This window comes from Onychostoma macrolepis, chromosome 23 (assembly GCF_012432095.1).
Source record: "Onychostoma macrolepis isolate SWU-2019 chromosome 23, ASM1243209v1, whole genome shotgun sequence".
Taxonomy (NCBI): Eukaryota; Metazoa; Chordata; class Actinopteri; order Cypriniformes; family Cyprinidae; genus Onychostoma; species Onychostoma macrolepis.
Window position 1 is genome coordinate 17072563 of NC_081177.1, and position 20187 is coordinate 17092749.

A 20187-nucleotide genomic window follows, 5' to 3' on the forward strand; every position below is an offset into this window, starting at 1 on the left:
CTTCCCTTTTGGTATCTTCATTTTTAAGGCCATATATTGCTCAGTTATGGAGGTTTTGGAATTTCAATATGGCTCCAGGAGTAAATTGTTAAATTGTACACATTTTCAGTGGTCAAAAACCAAATGTGGGTCACTTTGAAAAAATATGACACTTCTTTTCTTTTAAAGAGGAAAGTCTGAAGAACAAATAATGTTTAAACTAGAAATGTGTCTTGTTTTAAAGAGTGTCTGAGTGCCCTATATATTCTTTTTCCAAAGTTTGCCTGCCTATAAATCAAAAAGTATTAAAGATATTGAACCATATAGGGCCTTAAAAATTAAGATGCCAAAAGGGAAGTAGGTTAAGACCCAATGTCTAAAAGGGCATTAAGATATCTTTAATACTTTTTGAGTTACATGCCTGCAAACTTTAAGAAAAAACTTGAAGTGCGCTCTTTTCCCCATTTTTGAATGGTCACCACTGGCACATAATGCAACAAAGACAGCTAAAGTCAACAGATTTTACTAATAGACCTACCAATCTCTGTGTAAAAGTAACATAATGATACTGCCATGTTTCTGAAGTCATTTTTAACCCCCTGTAATTTGGCTCTGAAGCACAGGTGAAAATTGCCATTTTGACCCCCCTCTACAAAATAGTGGATTACTCCATAAATATTCACCCATGACATTAAATCTTTTGGCTTTCATCACTATACATGTTTATCCTTCTATATTAGCAATATCAAAAATATGAACGGGGACCTCTGGTTGGGTTGACACGGAATATCCCTATATTGTTTAGCACTTTAAATAAATAATATAAAGCGAGAGAAAAAAAAAAAGAAATATATGAACAAACACCTGACAGAATTGGTAAGAATTTCTAGGTTTGAACTGATTTGAAATCTCCTGCTGAATCCTGGGAAAGTCCTAAAAGTGTTTGAACAGTGTCTGAAGTCCAGATGGTCTTGCTACGTCTTATAGGTCCCCTTCTAATAAAGAGAGTTCAAACACCGTGACTAATGTGATGTGTAACAAGACACACTTCTTTTGTTTCCTTACTGTGGGCAGTCAATGAACAGACTGTGGGAAAGGAAGGCTGGCCTCTCATACAGAACTCATGGGAACTTCAGTAAAAGCCCTGTGCCTTATGTCACACAAACCTTGTCTTCAGGCCTGCTGCTACAGGTGGTTGAGCGTAAAGGAATCACAGGAACAAAATCATACATCCAACTCAATTGAAACTTAGAACAGGCTTCATATCTGCTATAGCTGAGAATATAATTTATATTTCTTTGCTAAAATGCTTTAAAATGCAATAAGGTGGTCTGAATTCCTCACTATTGCACAAAGCTTGATTTACCAAATTCGTGTGTGACACTAAGACTGACTGTTTGTTTTACAACAAAGATGCAATTAACATTTTCAATGGAGCAATTAGTGCATTGTTTGCACTCGTCAGATTAGAGCACCCAGGATGGTGGGAATGTCCTCAAACACAAACTCACAGTATTTCAATAGCATATATGTGAAAAATACAAGCAAACACAAACACAAAGAACACACACTATGTATGTAGCATAAACACTAGTCTTTGCTATCCATCACAATACAAAAAGAGGCAACAAACAAACTTACATTTTTTTAATTTCATCTATTGCCAAGGCAATAATTCAAATTTTCTCTAAAATAACTAACTAAATAAACTAAAATGAAGTCATAAAAAACTATATAGGCTATAAAAGAAACTAATAAAATGACAAAAACAAAATCACTAAAACTTTAGGTAACACTTTAGAATAGGGAACACTTATTCACTATTAACTATGACTTTTCCCTCAATAAATTCCTAATTTGCTGCTTATTAATAGTTAGTAAGGTAGTTGTTAAGTTTAGGTATTGGGTAGGATTATGGATGTAGAATAAGGTCATGTAGAATAAGGCATTAATATGTGCTTAATTAGTGCTAATAACTGCTTAATATTCTTGTAATATGCATGCTAATAAGCAACTAGTTAAGACACCCTAAAATAAAGTGTTACCAAACTTTAAAATTAAACAATGTTATTCAAAATGTTATCTACAATTGTAATATCAATAATTATGTCGCTGGTTTTCACTGGATATCAAAGAATAACTAGAATATACCACCTACTACACCATTCAAGTTGAAGACTAATGTAAAAGAGCAGACCAATATTCACATTTTAGTCTTCTGAACAAAATCTGAATGCTGTTTACATATAGCTACAAAAAAAAGGCTGCCACTATACACGAGTGCGTATTTGTGAGTTTGCTTAGGTGTAATGTCTTCAAATAGCACCATTCATAATCAATATTCACCTGCTCATTCCCATGCGCTTCATTGCCGCTGTAAAACCACTTTACTCACGTGCTCGTATTTTGTCTGTGTCTAGTAGTAGACGAATTCTGACCCTTTTGGCTTTTGATAAACACTTGGCGTCTGCTGGGCGTGCGCCCGGACTCAGCAGACCGCGCCGCGCAATCACCCTCACTGGAGCCTGCTGCCACGTTACAATAAATGAAAGCAAAACCAGGTCACTTTTTAATCATGTTACAAATCAAATTATTTCGTCTTATATAAATATTTTTAGCAGATAAAAGTTGAGGTGTTTTATCATCTTGATCTTTCTCACGCGTGCCTTCACGGCTCTCGTGCTGTTTAACAGCTACATGAGAACTTCCGTAATCTGGCACGTGCACGCGTCTGTTTTGCCACCTAACTTCAGTAGAACTGACAGTCATGTTGTTAACAGTTATCAAAGGAATATTGCCGGCCTGGGAACGGACTTGAGTCTGTGTTTCCAGCTGGGTGTCTCGTGCCTTTATGTAGCAGTTTTAAACACGTGCCATTGAGTAGTTGGTCACGCTCCTGGAAAATTCGCACCCTCCCCACCACAAGAAAAAAAAAGAAAAAAGAAAAAAAAAAAAACACATTACATGGAGCTATTGTTTCATGGTTTATCAAATTTCGTGTTAATAATGTATATGCATATATCATGTTTCATCACTGGACAATTTGAGCTATTTAGAGTTTTTGCATATTTTGGTTACACAATGTATGAATTAACCCTGCATAGTTTATAAAATATACTTTATTGCATTAAAAAAAATGCATGTCCTTACACTAAAAAAATTAACAATGAAACAATTTTAACTCAAAAATGTCTTGTAATTTTCACAATTAACTACAAAAACATCAAGTAACATTGAATTAAATGTTAAAATTTTAAGTAGTATCCAATACTATTTTCTTGTAAAACATACTCTAATAATTTTGTTTTATTTACAACTTACAGTCTGTATTCTTTTAAATCACTGGACGGTTTGTGTTATCTAGAATTTTTGAAATATATTTTATATACTTTATTGCATTAATATGTATGTGAACACTCTGTGCTATGTTGAATTTGTATTGCATTATATTTTAGTTACACAAAGTGTGAATTAGATGCGTGCGCAAACATCAATCAAGCATTATCATGGTTCATCAAAAATATTTTATTTTCATCTTTTGTACTCAACCAAACCAGCTTTTGTGCATTTGAAAACATGCACAACCTATATTTATCATGATTTTTTTGATACAGAAATTTCTAATTGGCTGAGGGGTCAAATTCCTTCACTAAACCTTCAAGTGTGGCGTCCCTCTGATACCTTGGGAAACATTCCTTCAGTGGAAGGCGAGCAGGCAGTTAACCATAAAATTAATGTCCTCTATTGTTGTGATGAGCCAGCCCTCTGGTCTCAGAGTGTGGGAACAGTAACACAGCACAGGCCACATGGCTTTGTAATGCTAATGCTGCTGTATAAATACAGGGGCTGTTCCTCAAAGAGACTCACAACTCTTTTTGCCACCGAAGAAAAGCAAGCTGTCCAAGCCTGGACATGGCACCCCATTCTGTTACACTTTCGTCTTTTGACCATCTTCACTTTAGTGACAAGGACAAAATGAAGGTATGTTTAATTTCAATGCAATACTTCTTCCAAATGCTTCACCAAAATTGCATTCTGTGCAGTTTGAAAGATGTTCTAATCAATGTTCCTGCACCTGATTTCAGCTGAGGAAGCCAATTGTTGAAAAGATGCGCAGAGACCGCATCAACAGCTGCATCGACCAGCTCAAGAGTCTCCTTGAGAAGGAATTCCACAGCCACGACCCCAGCGCCAAACTGGAGAAGGCCGATATCCTGGAAATGACCGTCAGCTTTCTCAAACAGCAGCGGCAGCAGCAGCAGCTTCCTCAGAGGGACTTTAATGAAGGCTACTCTCACTGCTGGAGGGAGTCTGTCCACTTCCTCACTCTTCATTCCACCGGAGGAGGATCTGGCCGGGAGCTCCAGCATCTCCACAACGCCCAGCGAGCGAGCGCTGCTATCGGCTCCACTCCACCGGCACCTTTCTCTAAACTGAGCATGGCTGGTTTGCAACAGCTTGACATCAGGAGGCCCGTCTGGAGACCCTGGTAGAGATGCTGTGAACTATAAACCCTGAGGGACAGTCGTATTAACGTCTCTCATGAAAGTAGGAGATTAATTTCCAAAGTGTACTTTTGTGTTGTCATCATATTGATTGACAAAAACTTAAGACAAACATGTGTTTGTCAATAGAAAGAGGTGGATTTATGTGCTTCTTGTTCTGTTTTAATAGCTCTTAATGTGATTTTTTTACCACATGTGATTTCTTAAATAGTTTTTTTGTATATGTATGTTTTGATGTATGCATATTTAATTGAGGTTGACTCCAGTGGAGTTTGTTGTATCAGACCTTTAAAATGAAATTGTACTTCAAAGTTTTTCATAGTATCTTTATGTTTGCACTGAGAATTTTCCATTGTTTGTTAGGTAAGGCATGATGTACCTTTGATAAAGGACCCAGTTTGTTGTCTTGACCAATGATGTTTTGAAAATGAGCTCTTATGTCAAATTGTTCTGTTAATAAAATTCTACATTATCAATTCATGTTTTTTGGTGTTTTAATAATTACTGTTTGCATGTTATAGACATCTAATATGTTTTTTTTTATTGCTTAAAAAACTGGCACAATATGTGCAATAGTTTGACTAAAAGAGCTGACAATATATATTAACAATTTATGTTAACAGGTTAGGGAACTAAACTAAAAACATCACTTGTGGGCTGATCTACTGAGCTAACTGGTTTAAAAACTTACTCTCAGTTTGTGTTAACCACTGATTTTTACTTGTAATTGATAGTTTGAAGTCAAATAAGGTGTTCCCGAATTGTATATAATATAAAAATAAAGCAAATACAAGCTTAAAAAATTCTAAATGACTTCACATCAATTTTTATTTATTTGTTTATTTATTTTTTGAGGCAGACAGAGAGAAATACTGGTTTTTATTTATTTATTTTTATTATTATTTTGCTGGAATAGAGTCAAATTTCATATGGCATTCATAAAAAACACAATACAAATGTTTTATTTTAAGCACAATTGTACAATTTTAGGCTCTCAAATGAATCTAGACTATGTCTATATAAGGTTTCTACCAGCACAGATGGGTAACGTCAAGTAAATACAATTACGCAGCCTCCCCTCTACAGGCACACTTCTATTGTTCTCCCCTCCTGAGAATATCACACTCACAATAGGAAAGTAGTGTGGGAAACACTTCCGTGCTCCCAACTCACACGTTCCGGAGTCAATGGAGATGACCTCCCTAACAACAGCAAGCCTTTCATCCTATCTTTTCCCAGGGGCTGATGCAAGTTTGTGTGTGTCACTAAACAATTAGACAAGCAACAAGTGGAGTCCAAAAGTCTATATGGAAAATTCAGGATTTAAAATTGGATTTAAATCTGCTAATAAAAAGAAAGCTTTAGGATTTAAAAAAGAAAAAAGTAAAACAAAGAAGCAGGAATATTTAAATTCTACACTATTTCCAAGTCAATAATCAAATGAAATTTTTCAGATGTTCCTCCATTAAAGCTCAAATGCTGAATATTTCACCCAAAAATTAACATTTGAATCACAGTTCATCAAAAATATTTTATTTTCATCTTTTGTATTTTACCAAACCTGTTTTTGTAAAAACAAAGTGCATTCGAAAACATGCACAACCTATATTCAGCATAATTTTGATACAGAAATTAAATCCCATTTTTCTAATTGGCTGAAGGGCCAGATTCCTAAAGGAATATTAAAGGAAAATTTCACTCAAAAATGTAAGTTTTCTGCAAACTTAGTCATCCTCAAGCCATCCAAGATGTAGATGAGTTTGTTTCTTCACTGGAACAGATAATATGCACAGATCAAGCACTGTTTACAGGCCAAAACAAATTTATTTTGATATGAGAGGACAACACTGAAACAAGTATTATTATGGATTATGGACGTATTATTTTGGTTAGAAGTGCTGAAATAATGGATTTGTTTATTACAAACTCGCAGCTTTTCGCATTTATTGATAGACTTGGGTCATGTGGATTATTGTGATGTTTTTATCAACTGTTTGGACTCTCATTCTGACGGCACCCATTCACTGCAGAGGATCCGTTGGTGAGAAAATGATGCAATGCTAAATTTTGCCAAATCTGTTCCGATGAAGAAACAAATTCATCTGCATCTTGAATAACCTGAGGGTGAATAAGTTTTTCAACAAATTTTCATTTTTGGGTGAACTATTCCTTTAAAGACTTACTAAAGACAAACAGGACAAGTAAAACCATCTGTCCTTGTATCTGCAAGACCAAGATCATGATTTAAATCAGCTGCCCAATTAAATCGGTTCTCCGAATTGTTTAGAGTGAAACTGGGCACCCATGAGAGCGGAGCTCATGACAGATGTTCACGCAGGCCAGTTGAACCGGGTGCTCTGCCCTTTCGGTAGCCAACACAATTAGGCTTTCTCTGTCATTCTGCCCACTTGCTACGCATATGCCAAGCATTCACAGTCCAGAGACAATTAGAGTATCGGCTGCTTCTAAAAGACTGAAACTGGGATTATGTTGCTCTGTATTGTTAATAGGCTCTACTGGATTATCTTATTGTTGAGAGACATAGTAGAAAGTCTTATTTGCTGTCACTGCTTGGACATGGTGTACATTTGAATGCAGTTTTGGAAGTGAGCTGTTGTATTCAACTGGGGCTTTATCAACATTATGTACACCTTTGGCAAAAAGTAGCCGCCGAGTATCCCTAGCACACTAAACAGGATGGCACCTATGTTTAGGGCCATGGCAAAGCTCCCTCTGGAAATGCAGTAAGCTGTGAAGAACGTGATCCAAGAAATCATATATATCATGAGACTAAATGTAATGCATTTGGCCTCATTATAATTGGCCGGCAGATCTTTTCCCATGTAGCTCAGGCAGAAACAAAATAAGCTCAACGCACACACAAAAATGAGCTCGGCGAAGGCCCCGAGAGACAGAGTCTTACTGCACTCCAGAATAATGCTGTCACTGTAGAAGTCATAGTCCCGAGATGGAAAGGGAGGGTCGAGGAGCATGCGAAGAAGAGAGATGAAGGCCTCCACCACTGTCGTGATGAAGATGAACATCTCAGGGCCTCGATTCTTAGCCCAGGTCTCATAGAATCTTGGCAGTTTGGAGGACCATTTAAATATACAAACCACCTGAAAAGAGAAAGATTTGTGTCATATTATGAGAACTGATGAGGATGAAAGTTAATTATTAAGAATGCACAATATAGATATATCATATTAGTGATTGGCAAATATTGGATATTTAATTGCTCGTGCTCATTTCCCCTATTTTTACCATTAGATTACCTTGTCATCTAACACTCCCTTAAATTTAATCTTTAAAAATACCAATAATTTAATAACTTTGTCATTTGAAAATTAATATGCATTTTTCACACTGCACATTATAATGTTGTAATGCCTAAATTCACTTAACATTTAAAGTTGTAGTTTTTGGTTATAACGTGAAAAAATTAGTAGATAAACTTGATCACAATGAGCAAATATTGTTTTCTTAATTTTGAACAATAACACTGTTTCACCTAGTGTTATTTTAGTATTGTTTATATACTCTTACAATATTTATTTGTATTTTAAATGATATTTTCAGTTTTCATTTTAGTTGAAATTTTAGTAATTTGATTTTAGTGCTCTTGACCTTTATAATTTAAAAAAAAAAAATATTTCTATTAACTTTTATTTTCATTTCAGTTTTAGTCATTTTAGTACTTCAACTTACTTTATTTCATTTATTAGCCAAAGCAACATTTCTCAATTTAATTTTTCATCTAATATTTATATTTTACTTTATTTCAATGAATAAAAATTCATTTTCAGATTTTAATCAATTTAGTTTTCATTAACACTGGTTTCACCAACTATAAATCTCACAAACATCTTATTGCAAAATGTTTTGCTTGAAAAGTATGCTATATTTCATTTAAAAAAAAAAAAAAAGTTTGTTATCTAACGTATTAAGCTCTTAATAGATATTAACCTCTACTACACTGTCAAATAAAGAGCTCTATACACCTGAAAAGAGCGCACAGTCACACACGCCAGGCAGACGGTGAAGCTGATAATGAAGAGGGGCTGTTTGAGGAGGCAGCCGATGTGGGAGGGTCTGCTGAAATGGCACAGCGTGCTGCAGGAGGCCACGGTCAGAGACGCCAGCATCAGCAGACAGGTCTTCCCTCCGGCCGACTTCACCACAGGGGTATTGAGGTTGAACAGGAAGATGACAGCCGTGCCAAGGGTGAGAAACAGGGTCACCCCCAGGTATATGAGCAGGGCTGTAGTGAGCGGAGCGCCCCACGGCAGGTACAGCTCTGCTCTCTTCTTACATGTCTCACTCTCTGCTTCAGACCAGTAGTCTCTGGCACACGCTTCGCAGAAAGTGTAACCTATGAGAACATATGAAGTCAAGTTAGTATAAGGCGCATTTTAAAATGTTTACATTACAGAATTTAAAGGGATAGTTCACCTAATAAAATAAATTCTGTCATTAATTACTCTCCCTCATGTTCATAAACAGGGTCATAAAGCTCTCGGATTTTATCAAAAATATCTTAATTTGCGTTCCGAAGATGAATGAGTTTACGGGTTTGGAACGACATGAGGGTGAGTACGGAGGGTGAGGATAAAGAAAGTGTGCCATCTGCTGGATACACTGTGAACAACACCATACGTGTTTCCTCCATCGAACAACCTTATCCACTAGCACTTTATAATTATATAATATTCAGAGTGTTTTTGAACCTGTTTTGTTTAGGAAGGTGGCAGCAGGGCATGCCATGCAGTCAAAGCAACACTTATGCTGTCCGGTCATGAGCTTTCTGTGTCCGTAAGGACACTCTGGAGAACATAGTGACTCAGGAACCTGGACAGAGCAAAAATATTAATGATACACATGTATTATTATTATTATTATTATAATTACCATTTCTTGCACCATATTTGAATTATTTTCTTTTTTTAATACATTAATTACATTTTTATCATAATTATTATTATTTTATTATTCATTTATTTTTGTCACTGCTTTTGTTGTGTAGCTATTGATGCAGATGGAAAGCTATTTGGAAGCATGCACACTTCAAACGTTTGGGACAGTAATATTTTTAATGTTTTTTGAAAAGTCTCTCCAAGTGCACACCAAGGGTGCAGTTATTTGATCAAAAATACAGCAAAACAGTAATAGTTTGAAATATTATCATTTAAAACAACTGTTTTCTATTTTAATATAATTTAAAATACAAGAAATACATTTTTAGTAGCCAGTTGTATTCCAGTCCTTTTATTTTGTTTTATGAATGAATGAATGAATGAATGACAAATTAGAAAATATTTTTTTCCCATTTTCCTCCACTCTTATGATACAGCATGGTTGACCCAACTTTTGCCACGGGCCTGTCTGATTTAAAGCATCCTTGCTGAATAAATCTATTCATTTCTTAAAAACGAAAAAGGAAAACTTACTGACTCCAAACTTTTGTACGGTACTGCAAGTAGTTTGTTATACAGTACATAAGGAAAATATAAGGAACTAAACTTACCTTGGTTACAGGAGACACTTGACCTGTCCATTTAATCTGAGAGGCATCTAACTGAAGTTCAGTTGGACCTGGAGTGTAATTTCCCACCACCTTAAGTGACCACTGGCCATCCGTCCATACCCATGTCACTATATCATAACCTGTAGGAGGGTCTCCATTCTTATCAAAATAAAATGACGTATTTCGAATTGAAAACTGAACTAGTTTTAGCTGATGAAACACCTGTGGGATTCAAAGAAAGTAATTTCATTAAAAATTCACTATACACATTGCAAATGTGCTATAATATTTCAGTGATTTTTCTCTGAAAGCACTCACCTCCCATGGCTGCACGTTATATTTCTGACACAGTCCAGAGTCACAATGCAGGATGTTGTGCAGCGCATAAGCCACTGCGTACACGGCCTTGTACACGTTAAAGGAGGAAACAACGTCATACTGCGACATAGAAAAGCCTTGAATCGCTATTTCATAAAGCTTTGTATTTTGCATACATGGGACACTGTGCTTGAATGGGCTGTTTAGACCAATTGCTTTAAGCCTGGGCACAGAAAGCCTTTCAAAATCTTCAAAACCACTGAATTCAGTATATTGGACTGCGACACCGAGGACAGTCCCTATCGTACTGATCCCTGGGATACTACTCACTGTTGACGCCACTGACCAATCCTCGGTCCCAATCCACACTTTTCCTGTCACGTTTTGGTCAATAACAAAAGGAAAGAAGCCAGCGGCCCGCCTCTTATTGGCAAAGACAACTATAGTGTTGACTTTGGTTTTGAGGATGTTTTTCACCATGTCTTGCATGTATTGCTTCGTCTTGTCAGTTACAGCGGGTATCACGGCTTGGTATGCAATACATAAATTGTAAAGCGACGCTTGCTGGGATAAGCCTTGCATTCCCTGTATACCGTATGAATTGTCACTACCGAGAAGAGCAATCCAGGTCCAGTTAAATCTAACGAGGATTTGTATCATTGCACTGACTTGGTTTTTGTCACTGGGAATGGTGCGGAAGAAAGCTGGATAGAGGATCTTGTTGCTCAGCAATTCATTTGATGCCTCGTAGGAGATCTACAAATAAAAGAAGGAAAAAAAAAAGGAAAATTAAAATTGTATGAAGAAAAACATATATATACATGTATTTATTTATATACAGAAACATATAAATACAGATATAGATAATTAAAAATGGTGAAAAACGGGGGAAGGCTGACAAAAAAAACATAATTAAAAATAAACTTTTTAAATACATAAAAATATATATGCATTTTTCAAAAATATTTGTTTTTTAAATGTATATATTTTTTATTAATTAAAAAAAAATATATATATCATATAAATATAGAATGTATATAGGCTATATATACATATGGGTAGTTGATAAGTAGGCAGTAAAAAAATGCTTTTTTGTAAAAAAAACTTTTTTTGTAAAAGAAATGCATATATTTATGTAGTGTGAAGTCTGATCTTTGAGAAAATATAAAGGGTTTCCTAGAGGGAAATATAAACTTCGTCAATTCTTTCACTGCTTTTTAAAAAAAAACATTTTTACTGAACTGTACCATAAATTTGTCCTATGGTGTCCTAAAAAATATTTTGAGATAAAAACAGTACAGGCGTCACACCGGAGGACATTATCTGTCACACCATAGGAGCCTTTTTCTGTCAATTAATGACCTTGCTATTCCGAGCTAACCTGTCATTAGTTAGCAGGACACATTTGCATAATTGTCCATGATTATTGTCACGAATCCGGTCTGTGAACTTCCATTCACTCACCACCAGAGGTCACTCACTCACCACAGTTACTTTTGCACTACACTAACTGTTGCAAGTCACCTCTGGACTACAGTTCCCATCATTCATTGCACTGATCACACACAGCTGATTCCCATTTGCACACCATACTTAAGCCATGGACTTTCTCTCCCTCACTGCTGAGTATTGTATGCGCTTATCGCTCTCCTAGCTTTAGCTACTTTACAGAGCCCTTGATAGTTTTCCTAGTCTTGCCTTGCCTGTTTTGGATTGTGTTTTCCCCTGCCTGGACTTTTGCTTACGTTTTCTGATTATCTCTCTCGTTGAGCCCCTTTGGATATTGTTCGCGGTAGTCTGACCCACGCCCGTTTTTGATGACTCTTTGCCTAGCCTGTGATATTCCTGTTTGCCATTGTTTGACCCTGCCTGTTATTACCTCATCTCTGTCTTTGAAATAAAGCTTGCACATGGATCTGCACGTCTCACGTCTCATCAGCCCCGTTACAATTATCTAGTTTAACATGCAGTTTTTAATTAAAAAATATAATTTAGGGGTGTCATACCAAAGGACAACAAAACGTAACACTTTTGTAGTGGTTCCAAAAAAGTTAAATATTTGAACAATTCTGAGACAAAGATTGACCATGTGCACATGTCATGGGCTTCCCAGGGGGCTTCAGTAACACGACCATGAATGGGGTCCTTCAACTAATTAAAGTTTTCTCTGGAATTGGCCGATTTTAAATCAGAATATGGTGTCACACCAGAGGACATGGTTTTCAGAGACAATGTATCAAGTTCCTACGCTTTCGGAAATATATGGATGAAAAAAAATGATTGCCATTTACTAAAATAGACACTTATTACAGAGGTATTTATTAACATTTTTATGCTTTTCTTTTTCATTTATAAAAGTTGTAATTTATTGAACCATGCTTGGGACAGTCACACCATAGGACAATTTTGAGTTGTTGACTTGACATGGCATTTTCATCAGACATCATATATCTGATGGGAATATATTATATATATATATATATATATAAATTAAATAAATTAATATATTCATTTTAAATAGGAATATCTTTGAAATACGCATAAAACCTGGTTTGATTACAGTGTAACTGCTATTAAAAATTGAATTTATTAATATTAAATCAAGTGACTGCTGTTGTGATTATGCCATACCTGAGGGACCAGGAATGCACCAAGAGCAGCGGCTGGTGTGAAAGAGTAAGAACTGCTGTCAGGACCGATGATGGCCACAGCACGGCTGTCCACAACTGAACTGTCATCCTGCTGGGCCAGCAGATCCAGGGTGGCCAGATTGCTGGCTGGGAGGGAGCATAGGTCATATGTCTGGTAGCCCAGCGTAACCCCTGGAAGGAGTTGCTTATTCTGGGTGCTGTTGTTAATTTCGTCCACTGCATATCTGAAGGCCTGCACCAGATGATAGCCATGCTTATTGGTCAAGCCTCTGGAAATAAAATTGAAGACGAGAAGTGTTCTGCAAAGTATGGCAAATAATAATAATTCTTTGTTTGTTTTTTGTTTGGAAGACCCCATAAATATTTTCACTGATCAAAAAAGAAAAGAAATACATAGGGCCTACCTGTAGAAAACACTGACATGATCACAGACAAATGGAATATGCAAAGTACAGTAAAATGACATATATCAGATTTTATATAATTCTTACTGAGTGCAGTCAGTCAGGTAAGGTGTCGGTGGGATGGTGGAATCTGAATTATGGAGAGGGAACCAGCCAGAGATGATATAATCTCCTTGAAGGTGGAGCCCTCCACTGTCACTATAGCCAAAGAGACAGAGAAACACAAACCAGACCAGCATCTTATCCATTCTGCCTCTGTTATGGGCTATTCAGAAACATATGAGCTTTTAAACACTCTCTTCACACCAGCCCACTGTTTCTCCATACTCTGTTGGTGGCAAGGATTTGCATGCTAAGTGTAATTACCACAGAGAGATGCATTTGCCTGAAATTTGTTACCAAAGCGTTTAGGTGTTTGAATGTCTAGTGCAAAAACACAAACAAATGCGATACTCGAGTCTGTATATTGTAACTAATTTTGTATGTCTCTTCATTAGAAATTGAAGCAATATCAGCAACAACAGCAATAGTGCTGTTACACATCCATGCATTCAGATAAGCCAAGACTGTTCTTTGAACAGTTCAGTAAACAAGGCATTAATGTTGATTAACTTACATTTCAGACACAATAGTATAATTCACTTTCTATATTTTTGCTCCCTTAACAAAAATAACTGCAAACGAAGCGGCTCAGAATGAACTGATCCGCCTTACCGAACAATAGTAACCGTTTAGTTTCTGAATGAATTTATTTCAAAAGAATCAGTTGAGCAAATGATTCAAAGATTTATAACGCTAAAAAGAGAAATGTTTTGGGACAGTTTTAATCCATAATGTTAGATGTTTTATTTCATCAACAGCCAGCACACTGCAACCAACAACCTGAATGAATAAGTGTTTTTGAACGAATCGGATGAGCAAATGATTCATTCGTTCATAAAGACTCGCTTATCGCCTCCTGTTGGTGTGACGCAGAAACGCTTTTGGAATGCTGCTAGAGGTCTAACTATTATTTTATTACGTGTCCATATTGTGCTGTCTAACATGAGAAACTGACATTTATGCTGCTTTTATGCTGTTATGGGGATGTGACACTATAATGATGGCCTTCATCTGCAAAACAAAGCTGTATTCCTCAAGAAACGTGACTTCTGTACCACCAGCTGAACCACTGGGAATGGATTTGCCTGTCTCAACATCTCAACAGCGTTTTCCCAGAACTTTGACCTATTAAACATAACCAAAGTTTTTATTTGGTCCTCTAGAGTTATGTTGAACACTACCTCAATTCCACAGCAACAGGCAAATTCATGCAAAGTAAGTGAGAATTGCTTAATCATGCAAAACCATAAATTTCCATGTGAAATCTATGAAAAACATGGAACAGTGATAAGGCAAACTTTTTTTTATTATTTAAAACCAGCATAAAATCAGACTACAATTACATAAGACTTGCATAGTCCTCCAGATTTCCAAAAACAAACTCTCATTTCCAGACATTATCAGACATGCTGATTTCAGCACAGATTTCTTTAGTATACAGCATAAACTAATACATTTTATTAGAATGACCCACATTTAAGGCAAGAAATATTAAATCATAAACTATCAACATATAACATCTGAATACCCATATAGAGCATTGTAAAATATGGAATGATTCATTTCCATTAATTAAAAAAGACAATAATAGCAAACCTCAATAACCCAGATACTGTTTTCATCAATCAATCAATCAATACATGTTAATCAATTGGAAAACAAAGGTAACAAAAATATATTTAAAAAACTAGTTATATGATAACATGAGCATCCATTTTGTTTCAAAACCCAAATTATACATGTAGAATAAAAGAAATAAATAATGTATAATCATTTCTATTTTTCTGGCCACCTCTTGAATAAGTGCCGGGGACAGTGTGGGTCATTCTAAGGAAGTGATGACAGTGTGCCTCTTCAGTCACATCAATCAATCAATTTGACTGTTTGTAATAAAAAAATCAAATAATAAAAAAAAAAACGGTATATTTTGTAAGTTAAACATTTTTAATTTTAAACGTTTGTTTTTTAATGAAATGCCTGGAAATTTGTGTCTCGTTTATCACTATTACACTTAGAATAAAAAATATTTTCTTTTTGTTTAGACTAAATTTGTATTTTATTGAAATTTACATATCATGCTTTGACTATCTAGTATTTTTAAAAAGTCTCATGCATTTTCTGAGAAATGCAGAATTTGCACTCCCATGTTATCATTAATATTATTAGTTATTTTTTATTTTATGAATATATTTCAAGGCACAATGAAACTGAGTGATACTAAATCTACAGAATCTACTCAGTTCTGTATTATAAGTATATCAATTTAATTTTTTATTGTGACGCGGCTGAAATAACGTAGCGCTTTGGGGTTAGTATATGTACTTTGATAATCGGTATTGTAACTTGTAAACCTATTTATTATTTTTTTAGAAACAAAAAGAAGTCAGAATTTTTAGCACAAATGGCATATTTTCCTGAGAATGACCCACGTATTGAACTAAAAGTAATAGCTAATTTTCAGTAACCTCCCAACACCTGAGGACAGATATATGTATGGCTTCCAAATCTTGAGATCATCCAAAACCTTATTTCACACCATTTAACATCTTAGACAACAGTTTTTACATCATCAGGGATAGGATATGATTGACGATTTAATGGTGTATAACAAAGCAAAAGCGTGTCCTCAAAATATTCAGAGAAAAATATAAGGCAACCAAGACACTGTATACAGCATATTTGTAGGCACACAAGTTTGGGTTTTACTGCTACTCTCCAACACTGAAAGAACCAATACAAAGAAACAAAGGAAAAACTGCACTTAAGGAGAATCACCTCAAACATACTGAACCTGCCTCCAGCAAAGAGAGTCACAGAATATAACGCCAGTCCAGTCCAGATTATTGCATAGATCTTAGTGCACAGTGGTTTAGTTCAGCAACAATTACGTGTGGTGAAAACATCTGAACGGACTCGGAGCAGAGATATTTTTGTGAAGCATACTGCATGGCTGATCTATTGACTATTGTGACGTTGAAAGTCTAAACTTTTTCCAGAGCTCGATGTAGAGCGATACTTTCCTTTATAATGTGTTTTAATTTGTTATTTAAACTGGTTGTGGTTGTGTAACTTGCCTTTCAGATTTATGTAAACAAATGAGCAATATAGATAGCAGAAATTGTGTATTTACTAAATATACCATAATATTTATATTACATTAATAATATATTATTATAATAAAATACAATATCATATTATTTATATATTTTAGTATGCATTATTATCTATGGTATTCATCACAGTATAAAGAGTGTGACCTCAGTTAAAGCTAGTGAGAAAGACTATGGAGCCATGCCTTGGCAGTGCTGATGAAGAGGGAACTGCTTTATTTTGGCTAGTCCTGCTCTTAGACAGCATATAAAGCACCAATACTTGCTCTTTGGGAATCTAAAAATTCCACACTCATCTGTACTGTGTAAGAAAAAGTGACCAGACACTTAAAAGAGTGACTGGTTCACAAAGAAGCTGAGAAACCAGAATGATGAAGGGCCGATCATCATCTAACTTCTCCATTCATCTCTCCCGCCCCTTCTTTCTCTCCATCTCTCGCTCCATCAGGCTCCAGCTCGTCCTGGATGTCGTCAGTGTTTCCTGAATCACTGCTGGCCACAGAGCTGAGGGAGGGCGATTGTCTGCAAGGAAAAATGAACATAAATGATGAAAACCTCCTGTGTAGAGACATACTGTTGTGCTTTATTAGTGCAGATGACATCGATAGTTTAAACCAACCTGCCGGGGGTGGCTGTGCTTTGGATGAGCCTCCGGCAGGTCTCCATCTGTACGTCCAGCCCTCTCTTCATACTGCACATCTCCATGTACTCGTGCAGGTGTCTGTTCATGTCATTCTTGGCTGTGGCCAATTCCAGCTGCAGGAGGAAGATGGCGTTTAATCACAACTTGAACTAATACTGGCTGAAACACGTTATTCACAAACGTTCTCTCTCACCTCAATCTGACCGATGGTGTCCTGGTACTCCTGCTCTCTGGTCTTAAAGAGGGACTCCGTTTCATTTATGAGGCTTCCTAGACTTCGATCCTGGCAAGACAATATATAAATGCAGAATGTATTATTGCATTATGTAATATTTTTAGTGCTGTCAAAAGATTAAATCGCATCCAAAATAAAAGTTTTTGTTTACATAATATACGAGTGTGTACTGTGTATATTTATTATGTATATATAAATACAAACATGCATGTATATATATTTAACAAAAATGTTATGTTTATATATTTTTATATAATATAAAATACAGTAATCTAAATATATAAATGTATATACATGTAAATATTTACTAAATATATACAGTATGTGTGTGTATTTATATATACGTAATAAATAAAATCACAGTACACATATATCATGTAAACAAAAACTTATTTTGGAAGCGATTAATCGCGATTAATCGTTTTGACAGCACTAAATATTTTAAAGTAGTAAATATGCATTCTCAATTTTATAGCCAGTAAGAGTCAATAATAAGATACACAACTGTTCAAAAGCTAGGAGTCTGATTAAAAATACAATAAAAACTAATATTGTGAATTATTATTACTAATGAAATAACTGTTTCCATTTTAATATATTTCAAAATGTAATTTATTCTTGTGATGGCAAAACTGAAGTTTTTGGTGATATACTTCAGGATTCTTTTAAGAATACAAAGTTTAAAATAACAGCACGTATTTGACCTAGAAATCTTTTGTAACATTCTAAAAATTTGAATAAATGTCTTTGCTGCCACTTTTAATAAATTTAATGCATCCTTGCCAAATAAAAGCATTATTTCTTAAAAAAAAAAAAAAAAAAAAAACATACTGACCACAAACTTTTGAACGCTAGTGTACCTGAAACAATCCTAAAATAGATGGCGACATTTTTTTTTTAAAGCATTTTAAATACTTACAAATAGTACATACAAATGCATATCTAATTAAATATAATGAAAATTATATTACACTTACATATATATATATATTAATTTATTTATAATTGAATATTTAAAAATACATGTACCAATCAATATCAATAGAAAATATAATTGAGCTAATTAAGTAATGATAGTATTTTATTCAATATTTGTGTATTGTATTGTTACTAGCTTAGCAACATACTTCTATCAAGCTGTATTTTGTGTGGTGCTTGTGAGTGAGCATTAATAGCATTTTGCCTACTGTATTCGGTAAGTTTAAAATGATTCCTCAGAACGTAGTTGTCATATGTAGACAATGTGTTTTTTCTTTACATTTTATACCCCTCTAACAGAGAGGGGTGACTTGGTGAGGTACCTGCTCGTGTGTCTCTCCATGAGAGTCAGATGAGCAGGATGCTGTGGTGACTGTGCCAGCAGCGTTGGTGGCGAGGTTCAGTTTGTTGTAGTTACTGAAATCCTCCCAAAGCAGAAGCGTCTCCTCAGTCTCCTCCCACGCCAGACTGTCACAGTCATCGTCAAACTCGAACGTTTCCCGCCTGCCAACAAACCAATTAGCTAAACAACCTCTGCTCACAAGACAAGCAGCAGACACAGATGTGGAAGAGAAAAGAGAGGGAAAAAAGGAGACACACAGAGAAGAACAGAAAAGGAAAATCAACAGATCTACAATCTAAAAGATTTCAAACAAAAGACTATAAACATAAGGGGAGAATAAATATAATAAGGAAAACATGCCAATAACCAGATTTTATTAAAGAGATTATGAAAGTAAGAAGAGTCGATAGTATAAACAATTAGATAATAAAAGATCTTAAATCAAACAGGAAAATATACAGCACACAAAATGAGCATGTTCACCATATGAACACTAGATGGCAGTAAGTGATCATACAACAAGCAAGCCAATATTTCTTAAACAACAAAATGCTGAGATTTATTATAATTTTGAATTGGCTTTTATTTTTATATTTTAGTTTAAATTTTAATAATTTAGTTATGTGGTTTTGTCATTTTATTATTATTTAAATATTGTAATTGATGTTTATTTCTGTTGTTTTAGTAAATGTAGTGCTTTGACTTAAACACTTCACTTAGCAAGTCTAATTTTCACAAGTTGCATTTTTAATATAATATTTTATTTTTCACCTTTATTTCAATTACCGAAAACCATTTTTTTTTTAAAGCATTTTAAATACTTACAAATAGTACATACAAATGCATATCTAATTAAATATAATGAAAATTATATTACACTTACATATATATATTAATTTATTTATAATTGAATATTTAAAAATACATGTACCAATCAATATCAATAGAAAATATAATTGAGCTAATTAAGTAATGATAGTATTTTATTCAATATTTGTGTATTGTATTGTTACTAGCTTAGCAACATACTTCTATCAAGCTGTATTTTGTGTGGTGCTTGTGAGTGAGCATTAATAGCATTTTGCCTACTGTATTCGGTAAGTTTAAAATGATTCCTCAGAACGTAGTTGTCATATGTAGACAATGTGTTTTTTCTTTACATTTTACACCCCTCTAACAGAGAGGGGTGACTTGGTGAGGTACCTGCTCGTGTGTCTCTCCATGAGAGTCAGATGAGCAGGATGCTGTGGTGACTGTGCCAGCAGCGTTGGTGGCGAGGTTCAGTTTGTTGTAGTTACTGAAATCCTCCCAAAGCAGAAGCGTCTCCTCAGTCTCCTCCCACGCCAGACTGTCACAGTCATCGTCAAACTCGAACGTTTCCCGCCTGCCAACAAA

The 20187-nt window shown here is 35.2% G+C and overlaps 3 protein-coding genes across 3 annotated transcripts in view; 1 reads left to right on the forward strand and 2 right to left on the reverse strand.

Moving 5' to 3' along the window:
- Positions 1 to 3891: 3891 nt before the first annotated feature.
- On the forward strand, positions 3892 to 4528 carry her12 (hairy-related 12). Its single transcript, XM_058764237.1, has 2 exons — positions 3892 to 3960; positions 4065 to 4528. The coding sequence occupies exons 1-2, from the start codon at positions 3892 to 3894 to the stop codon at positions 4470 to 4472; spliced, it is 477 nt and encodes a 158-aa protein (XP_058620220.1). The 3' UTR covers positions 4473 to 4528.
- A 950-nt stretch (positions 4529 to 5478) lies between these two features.
- On the reverse strand, positions 5479 to 13629 carry LOC131532318 (taste receptor type 1 member 1). The gene is made up of 7 exons (XM_058763854.1): positions 13469 to 13629; positions 12958 to 13246; positions 10327 to 11082; positions 10009 to 10230; positions 9212 to 9332; positions 8486 to 8856; positions 5479 to 7603 (listed from the first exon to the last, which is right to left on the reverse strand). Exons 1-7 carry the CDS (start codon positions 13627 to 13629, stop codon positions 7049 to 7051), a joined length of 2475 nt encoding a protein of 824 aa, XP_058619837.1. The 3' UTR covers positions 5479 to 7048.
- Positions 13630 to 14778: 1149 nt separating this feature from the next.
- iffo2a (intermediate filament family orphan 2a) overlaps positions 14779 to 20187 on the reverse strand; it is a 30520-nt gene continuing 25111 nt past the window's right edge. Inside the window, exons 6-10 of the mRNA XM_058764046.1 lie at positions 20039 to 20176; positions 18773 to 18845; positions 17430 to 17519; positions 17213 to 17349; positions 14779 to 17115 (exon numbers count right to left, since the gene is read on the reverse strand). Of these exons, the coding sequence (XP_058620029.1) occupies positions 16980 to 17115; positions 17213 to 17349; positions 17430 to 17519; positions 18773 to 18845; positions 20039 to 20176 (574 nt within the window). The 3' untranslated portion in view covers positions 14779 to 16979. The remainder of the gene's footprint in view (positions 17116 to 17212; positions 17350 to 17429; positions 17520 to 18772; positions 18846 to 20038; positions 20177 to 20187) is intronic.